The 10,113-nt window shown below is 39.9% G+C and overlaps 1 protein-coding gene across 1 annotated transcript; it reads right to left on the bottom strand.

Annotated features, from left to right (window-relative positions):
• Positions 1-6,658: 6,658 nt before the first annotated feature.
• On the bottom strand, positions 6,659-7,051 carry LOC103711962 (uncharacterized). Its single transcript, XM_026806532.4, has one exon. It carries the CDS (start codon positions 7,049-7,051, stop codon positions 6,659-6,661), a length of 393 nt encoding a protein of 130 aa, XP_026662333.4.
• Between the last annotated feature and the right edge of the window lie 3,062 nt (positions 7,052-10,113).

Consider the following 10,113-nt stretch of genomic DNA (forward strand, 5'->3'; position numbering starts at 1 on the left):
ATTAGTATCATCAAAAACAACATATATAGACTCTTCAATAACAAAGTTTCTTTTGTTAAATACTCTATAAGCTTTACTTGATGTAGAATATCCCAAAAAGATACCTTCATCAGATTTAGAATCAAATTTACCTAAGTTATCCTTGCCATTATTGTGAATGAAACACCTACATCCAAAAACATGAAAATAGTTTACTTTGGGCTTTCTATTTCTCCAAAGTTCATAAGGTGTTTTCTTTATAATGGGTCTCAATAAAACTCTATTTAGTATATGACATGATGTATTAATGGCTTCTCCCCAAAAGTACTTAGGAAGGTTACTTTCACACAACATGGTTCTAGCCATTTTCTCTAGGGTTCTATTCTTTCTTTCTACAACTCCATTTTGTTGTGGTATCCTAGGTGCAGAGAAATTATGAGTTATCCCCTTTTCACTACAGAATTCATCAAATAGATGATTTTCAAATTCCGTTCCATGATCACTTCTAATAGCTATGACTGAAACATTTCTTGCATTAGTTACTTCCTTATGAAATTTCTTAAATACAGAAAATGCTTCATCTTTATGAGCTAAGAACATGACCCAAGTATATCTAGAAAAATCATCTACAATAATAAGACCATATTTGTTTCCACCAAGACTTGTGGTTCTAGTTGGTCCAAATAGATCCATTTGTAGTAGTTCAAGAGGTCTAGAGGTAGAGACATAATTTATGGATTTAAAAAAGCTCCTCGATTGTTTGCCATATTGACATGCTTCACAAATTTTATTTTTCTCAAATTTTAGTTTTGGCAAACCTATTACAGAATCTCTTTTAACTAACTTAGATATTGTATCCATACTTGCATGACCTAATTTACGGTGCCATAACCAACTTGCATCATCAACCTTAGTATCACTAGCTACTAAGCAAGGACTGTTTTTAGCAAGATCTTCAAGATCTACTACATAGACATTTCCGCGTCTTATTCCTTTGAATACTAAGCTATTGTCAATTGAGTTGGTTATGATGATAGGGATGGTTTAAACAGAACATCAAAGTCCTTATCACATAATTGACTTATGCTAAGTAAGTTATGTTTAAGACCATCTACCAATCGTACATTATCAACAAAGGTTGAGGAGATGATTTGTATTTTACCTATACCAATGATGTGACCTTGATTATTATCTCCAAATGTCACTGCACCTCCCTTTTTAGACTCTAGGGTGAATAATTGCTCCTTGTTACCCGTCATGTGTCTTGAGCAGCCACTATCCAAGTACCAACAGTTTTTGTCGACTTTAGCTGCAAGACACTTCTACAAAAGGGAATCATATAATTTTAGGTACCCAAGTTTTTTTGGGTCCTTCAAGATTAGTAAAGTTGGTTTCTTTTGGAACCCAAACCTTTTTATTTTTTCTTTTAGCTCCTACCTTCCTATGGTCACACACATTAGCTTTATGTCCTACCTTTCCACAGCAAAAACATGTTATATTCTTAATTTTACTTTTTCCTGCTTTCACAAAAAAGTTACTAAGGAGCTTTTGCTTATTCTTAGGTTTGTATCCTAAACCAGCTCTATTAAACACAGCTCGTTGATTGTTAAGTATCATTTCCAATTTTTCAGAACTATATGTAAACTTTTCAACAATAGGTTTGTATTTTTCAAGCTCTTGTGTTAGCTTTTGTTTTTCTGTTTTTAGTATGTTTAAGTCTTTTGTGAGATTATCTTTTAAAGTTTGTTTACCGTTTTTAAGTTCTGAAATTTTCTTGGTTAGTTTTTCGTTATCTTTAATTAAGGTATTAGTTTTTTGAATTAATTTTTGGTTGCTTGTTTTAAGTTCTAAATTTTCTTTAATGATAAAATCCTTGTCCTTAATTAATTTATCATACTTATGGAAGTGAGATTGATTAGTTAGTTTTAGTTCTTTATTTTTAAGATTTATTGTCTTATATTCATCCATTAGTTCATTAAACGCATCATACAATTTATCAAAGGTAAAATCTAAATGCGTTTCAGATGTTACCTCATTTTCATTCGCCATGAAGCAGAAGTTGGCCTTTTCCTCTTGTTCCTCATCCGATGATGATGATAATGAATCGGAGTCCGACAGAGTGGAGACGAGGACTTTCTTTTTCTTATATTTGCTGCCCTTCTTCAGCAAGGGACAGTCAACTCTGAAATGTCCCGTCTTCTTGCATTCATAACATCCGATTCCTTCATTTTCTCGTTTCTTACCTTTATCCTTGTTGTAGGAACTTGAGGGACCTCTCCTTTGATGAAAGGACTTCTTCCGGTTGTTGAACTTTCTGAACTTTCGCAGGAGAAGAGCCTCATCATCATCTCCCTCATTATCTTCTTCTTCGCTGCTGCTACTGCAAGATAAATCCTTGTTAGAGGAAGTAGATTTGAGGGCTATTACCTTTTTCTTATGAGAGGATTCTTCTTCGCTGTGTTGTTTCATTGTGAGCTCGTGCGTCATTAGGGATCCAAGAAGCTCTTCAAGTGGAAGCTTGTTCAAGTCCTTGGCTTCTTGGATTACCGTTACCTTGGCCTCCCATGACCTTGGCAAACATCGAAGAATTTTCCTGACAAGGTCACTGTTAGTATAATTTTTGCCAAGACTTTTTAGGCCATTGACAATATCAGTAAATCTAGTAAACATGCAAGTGATAGTTTCATTGGATTCCATCTTAAATAGTTCATATTTATGAACTAGTATATTTATTTTAGATTCTTTTACTTGATTCATGCCCTCGTGGGTCACTTCAAGTCTATCCTATATCTCTTTTGCAGAATTGCAAGTAGAGACTCTATTGGATTCATTACGGTCTAAAGCACAATAAAGCACATTCATTGCTTTGGCATTTAGTTGTGCCTTCCTAATATCATTGTCATCCCAATCTTTTTCAAGTTTGGGTATAGTAACACCCTCTACAAAAATTGATGGGATGTATAGTCCATTAAGTATGGTGGTCCAAATCTCATAGTCTTGAGCTTGAATAAATATCCTCATCCTAGCCTTCCAATAGGAGTAGTCGGTTCCATTGAAGAATGGAGGTCTATGGGTGGACTGCCCCTCAATATGAGAAGATCCAAATGGGGTTGTCATTTTGATCTTTTACTCTTTTGGTAGAAGAGTTCCGGCTCTGATACCACTTGTTGCCCAAGAAGACAACCCAAGAGGGGAGGTGAATTGGGTTTTAAGTAATAGTTGCAAATTAAAATCTTAATGAGTAACTAATTAAACTTTATTGCAAGTGGATTAATTAGTTTACTATATGCGGTGGATGAAGGGAATGGGAGAGACAATTAAACAATCACAAACACAAGTGATTTTATAGTGGTTCGGAGCTAACCCTTGCTCCTACGTCCACTCCCCAAGCTTCACTTGGGAGTTCACTATAATCCCTCGGATTACAGCCGGTTGTTTTACAAGCTCACAATCCAATTTGTTGTTTTACGAGATCACAACGAACTCGGTCGGTTTTCACAGGCTCACCGACTAGAACCACCCGATTGTTTTTCCGGGATTACAATCGAACCCTTACACCGTTGGTTTTAACCTCGGCTCACCAACTAACCTCTACAACCTTGATTCAATCAGGGATTGAATCAAGTAACAAGAAAACAGTTTGTAAAGAGTACAGGAAAAGCTTCTTAACAAGCAAATATGAACAATATAAATAATGTAGAGTTAGAAGCCCTCAAACAGATTTTGGAAGAGGAAGAAGGGGCTTCTCGAACTCTGAGTCTCCTCTTTGAATGCACTGGTGATCTGATGTCAGAGGAGAGCCTTGAATGTGAGGAAGACGTTTGGAGGATGGACTTCAATGCACTTCTTCCTTCTTTTTCTTGTATTAACTCTTGAGAGGCTTTGGTAGGTGGAAATCCCTTTTGCTTTGAATAGAGTCTCTCTTTCTTACCCTATTACTGTTCACTCTGGCTATTTAAGCGATCTCCATCGAAAACTAGCCGTTAGACACACTTTTAGAGCCGTTCTGCACAATTTGCAACTCCTGACAAAGTGTCCGTTGGGATCGGAGTCGACTCGCTCGATCTGGGGTCGACTCGACTGTTGCTGGAGTCGACTCATGCTTTACTAGAGACGATTCGCCCACTGTTCAAAATTTGAAATAAAGTGCCGTCCCGTTCTGGAGTCGACTCGGCTAAACCTGGAGTCGACTCGCCAATGTCCGGAGATGACTCTCCCTTCCGGAGACGACTCGTTCTTCAGGAATCCAAAGATCTTTCTTTCGGATTTACTTCCTCGAGTCGACTCGGATTCTCTTGGAGTCGACTCGGCTCTCAGAGCCAGAAAAACTGGTCTTCTGTCTTTGGAGTTGAATTGCCTCGGAGTCGACTCGGACTTTGCTGGAGTCGACTCGGCTCTCAGACACCGAAGTTGGCTCTCTGACTTTTAGTTTTGCATTCCTCTAAGAGTCGACTTATGCTTCTTTAGGAGTCGACTTGCCAACCGTCGGAGTCGACTCGAGTTCTTCTAGAGTCGACTCGGTTCTCAGAGTCCAAAACAACTTCTCTGTCTTTCTGTCTGTTACTCCTTGGAGTCGACTCGGAACTATTGGGGGTCGACTCGGACTCGAATTCTTCAGGAGTCGACTCGGTGACAGGGTCTGAGATTCATCTTTCTGTCCGGCTGTCTGTTCTCAGTCGGAGTCGACTCGTAATGTGCCGGAGTCGACTCGAGCCTGTGCCAGAACGTCTGAAACACTTGGAGTCGACTCGAAATCTTCCGGAGTCGACTCGAGTTCCAGACTTTGGTTCAAACTGAGTTTCATGCTTAGCCAAAATGTATTGAACCAAAGCTAGAGACAATTAAACATAAATTCACAAATATTTGGCTGAAACACTAGATTGAATTCATTAGTATAACATAAGATATACTCAAATACTTTGAGCTCATCAAAATCAAATAGGGTTATAATCAATCACTTCACAATGTGTGTATATATATATATGTATATGTATTTATATATATATATATGTATATGTATATATATATATATATGTATATATATATGTATGTATATGTGTGTATATATATATATGTATATATATATGGTCGGGCCGATTTTGGGTAGGGTTGCGGGCTAGGCTCAAGCAATTTTGGATCAGATTTGGGCTTACACTTAGGACCTGTATATATTTTAGGCTAAGTTCACGTAGTTATGTGACCCGACCGAAGACTAAACCTAGATTCAGGCTCGAAACCGGACCACTATCTGGCCCAAGGTCCGGCCCAAAAACTTAGATTAGTGGTATGGTTCCATCTAAATCGAGGCCATTGGGTTTGCTGGGTGTTCTTTCAAAGAGTCTCGATCCTTGAAGCTTGTCCCTCGTCACTGGTAGCCGGTCGTTAGTCGTCGGTCATTAGTCCAAGAAAGGCGAAAACGAGCCTCCTATTGTCGAGATTATTGTTGCTTGGTGAGCGATATCCCATTTAATTACACAAAGAGAAAAAACAAGTTTGCGATAGGATTTTTTGCATGAATACGCTTCTAAAAATTCAAATTTGCGTGAATACCCTATCAAAACTTATATTTATTTCTATACCCTCATAAAATACTATTTTTGCATAAATGCCTCTAATATAACGGTTCTTTTAACATCGTTAATAAAAACCATATTTATTTTAATTAAAAATAAAATAGAATTTTGAAATTATTTTTTTTGTACCCCATCGTGATCGCTTTATAAATGTTTTAAAAAGCACATCTACCCATTAAGGGTATTTTAGTCATTTTAATTTTAAATTGTTAATTTTTTAACAGTGTTAGATGGCATGGGTACACATGTAAAAATAAGAATAAAAAAAGGCAAAAGTAAAACAAGTGTTTTACAAGGGTATACATGTAAATATTACTTTTGGAAGAGTATTCATGCAAAATTTGATATTTAGGGGGATATTCATGCAAAAAAACTCTTTGCGATACCATTATAAGAGATTGCATTTCCGCAACAACTCTAATATAAATGGATAATTAAAATATATGAAGAGACTATTAAATAAACTTATTTTGAAGAAACATAGATATATAGAACTAGGGTTGGAAGTGGGCCCGACCAGTTTGAAGCTTATCTAGTCAGGCTGATTTTTGGTAGGGCTACGGGCTAGGCTTAAATAATTTTGGATTTGATGTAGGCTTAAAATTAGGGGCGGTATTTATTTTAGGTCGTGTTCGGGTAGCTATGTGACTTGTAGATTGAGCCGAGGTTCAGGCCCAGAGTCGGACCACCATCTGGCCCAAGGTCTGGACCGGAAAACTTAGATAAGTGGTCTGGTTCGGTCTATAAATCAGGGCCGCTGGGTTCGCTGGGCTGTTATTCTTTCGAAGAGTCCCGATCCCTGATCAAAATTATCGGTCATCAGCTAGGGTTCTCGACCTCGTGTCTCCGCCTCCACCGCCTCTCTGATCCCTGAAGCTTGTCCCTTGTCGCCGGTGGCCGGTCGCCAGTCGTTAGTCGTTGGTCCAAGCAAGTTGAAGGCGAGCCTCCTATCGTCGGCCGACTGCAGTTCCATTGAGGTACCATGATCTCTCCCCCCTCTCTCTTTCGTCTTCGTTTTCGTTTGGGCCTATTGCTACATCACCGTGATGTCTAATGGCCGGCTTCGGTTCAATCACCATGATTGGCCCAGTCCGGCCAGCCTCCCGTTAAGTCGCATTCTGTAGGGGGCCAAACACCACCTCCACCGCCAGTCCCGTCGCCACCACCACCTCCTTAAGAACCGGTGGCAGCATCACCTTCTTCTTGCCGCCGCCGGACTTCCTGGACCATCGCTGCTCTGCCTTCTTCCCAGTGCCGCTCCGGTATTTGAGACGGACCCGAGCCAACCGGTTCTCGAAGGTGGGGTCGGCGGTGGCGGATGCCCAAGGTTCTGCCGGGGTGGTGGAAGAGGAAACTTTCTCGGGCTTGGGATCGTTGGCGAACGCATGAGGGTCGAGGGGGAGGGGTTTTCTTCTTCTGGTAGTAAGTGGGGAGGAATTCAGGTTGCAAGGGAGGAATGGATTGGGGATTTGGAGGGATTTGGGGACGACGCCGGCCATCCTCTCCTCCTATTCCTTTTCTTTTACTTTTTTTTTCCCAATGTATTTCTTCCTTGCAAGTTTGTATTTAATAGATTTTTGTTGTGACCAATACTGCATTATTGCAACACAATGAATTTAAGAGGGCGTTTGGTATGGGGTGATCGTCTTAGGATCAAAGGTGATGTGGGTAGAGGTGATGAGATCACTATGTTTGGTTGATTCTACATGGCGGTGATCCTAAATCACCTCCACTCTTCTCATCACCGCCCAACCCGGTGATGAGATATCCGTCCTTGAGGTTGGAAATCCAAGATCATCCCAGGACAGTGATCCTGGGTTAAAAGTTAAAGACAAAATACCCCTCAATTTAGCAGAAAAATTAATATATCAATATACCATCAATATATTATGTCAATATTATATATATATAAAATATTATGTTGATATTATATATTATATTAATGATATATATTATATTATAATATATTACTAATCATATTATTATCATATTATTATTGAAGGATAATTTTAAATTATAGTAGAAATATATTATTATATTTTATATTTATATAATAAAAATATTTCATATATTACTCCTATTTACCTTATTTTTGTAATCAACATAATTATTAGTATTAAAAAATCTATTATAAGTATAAATAAAAATATTAATTATATAATGAAAAATAACATATTTTTATAAGATTAATAATTTATAGGAGTAATAAATATATTTTTATAGAATATATTAATAATTAATATATTGATAAATATATTAATATTTTATTATAATATATTTTATATGATTAATAAATATATGATAAGGGCTACTAAAAGTAGAATATGTGATAAAATTATGGAGCTATTATAGGAATTAGCATATTGACTTATATTTTTGATTCATAAGAATTAAAAACACATAAAAAATCATCTAAGATATATCAGGGATATTTGTGGTATTATGTGGTCGGTGATCTTGGATCCCCATACCATACCAAACAAGTTACTCATGAATATCCGGAGATTTTTAATCACTGGATCATGGCCTACCAAACACATTGATCTTAGATCACTGGGGATCAAATCACCCCGGCATTCGGATCACCGGAGATCTTCGATCACCGTGGTGATCCTGTTGGGGTTACCAAACACCCCCTAAGAGATGGCTTTGTTTGTCAATCCCTCTTCCACCTGCCGGTCACTCGCTAGGAAAGCTAAAAAAAAGTTTTATTTATGTTCTGTAGTTCAGGGGCATGTGATCTAGCAATTTATGCAGATCAGTGTCTATGATTTCTTTCAATTAGTTGTATATACTCTTCCTGAATGAATAGTCCTTATCAACTTCTGAGGTATTTAATAAATTATATTGTTGATCATCAACATCTCAAGTAGTAGGATGACCGCTGAGGGAGGTTGAGGTTGAGAGCCTAAGCCAGAAGTCGCTTCATCCCTTTTCTTGTCTCTCCTCTCGCTTCCATTGTATCTGCTGAGCTCCCCGGGCTTCATTAATGGTGATTCAGAAGATTTGAAGGGTATTTGACGAGAGTTACGCACAGCTCTCTCTCTCTTCCTCTCTATATCTCTCTATTTGATGGGAACATCGGAGCTGATTATTTATCCGCCTAGTCCACCATCTTATTTGCATATTTATGTTATTTTTATTTCTGGGCTTGTTTGCATTTTAGGGCTTATTTGAGTTATTTGTGGGCTTATTAGGAGTTATTTCTTTGTAAGGGGGTTTTATGTTAATTGTGTTTATTTGGGCACTATATATAGAGGACTATTTTCATGATTAGGTTTTGATGAAGGATTAAAAGTTTCTCCCCCAACCTCTCTTCTTCTAGTCTCTCTTCCTCCCCTCCTGTCCTCTTCTCCCTTCTCTCTTCTTCTCCCTCTTCTCCTCTTCTCAGCCGCTCTTCCTCCTTATTCTCCTCCTCTTCTCCCTCCCGGTTCCTCTGTATCCTGGTTTTGCAGAAGCAACAGTCATCCGAGTTGATCCGTCACCGCTTCAGCTTGTCTCCCTCCCGGTCCGGCATCAACCCTAGTCATCCCGACTTGGACTGTCACCGTGCTACAGCCTTTCTCCCTTTTGGTCCAGCACCAACTTGATATAAGAGTACCCTGGTTTTGCCTCTGCTGCCAAAACTATCTTCTTCTCTGGGCTGCAGTGAAATAGTACTCCAAAAAAAAAACAGGAACCGTTTTTCGTTAGCTGGTTCGTCCCCCGTCGTCGCACTTGAGCCCACCGCTGCCATCAGTCGCTGCCGGCACCACCTGAATCGCCTCACAACGCCGCCGCACCACTAATTTCTACCGGAGAATGTCGGCCCACAGAAGCGCCACCCTGGTGTATGGCGGAGCAGCATCGGATTTCAGGATTCCGGTGGGCACACGAGATCTTCACTGTACCCCGAGCGCCACGGATGCCGGAGCGTGTTGACGGGCCACACGCAACTTGCATTGCCAAAAAGAGAAGGAGCATCGCCTCTCTTCTTTCGACTCTGTCTCTCAGACCCACCATAGCAGCTGCCGGCCACCACACACAGGAAGAGAGCCGGGAAGACACCACTAGTGAGAAGAGAACCAATGTCGGAGCGGGTGACCGGTCGCCGACCACCACCACTGGCCATCGAGATCCACCTGCAACCGCTGGCGTGAACTTCGGCACGATCGGCCACCGAGAACCACCAGCAGCCGTGGGCGTAAATCTTGGCACGCTCACTTGAAACTGTCAGTGAGTTTCAAGTTGGTTAACGGGTAAGATCTAAACCCGTTAACCCTCGTTCAGTAACCCGGATCCGTTCTGGGATATTTAAAGAAAAGAAAGAAAAAAAAATTGCACGTGATCTGTACGTGCTAGAGTTAACAGGTATCGGAGCGGGTTGCGACAAAAAAAAAACTCGAACCCGATAACCTGAACCCGTAAAGGTTCAGAAAAAAAAAGGGTAGCATGTGCCTTGCACGCGAAAAAAAAAAAGAAAACCCTTACCTCTGTTCGTCGTCCCGATTGGCCGCCACGTCGCCCCTTTGTCGGGAATGCCATCACTTCCTCCGAGCGCCCCCTCCGGCTTCACCGCCTC

This window comes from Phoenix dactylifera, chromosome 3 (genome assembly GCF_051530095.1).
Source record: "Phoenix dactylifera cultivar Ajwa chromosome 3, Ajwa_hap1_PhDact_Kaust_v1.1, whole genome shotgun sequence".
NCBI classification, from domain to species: domain Eukaryota; kingdom Viridiplantae; phylum Streptophyta; class Magnoliopsida; order Arecales; family Arecaceae; genus Phoenix; species Phoenix dactylifera.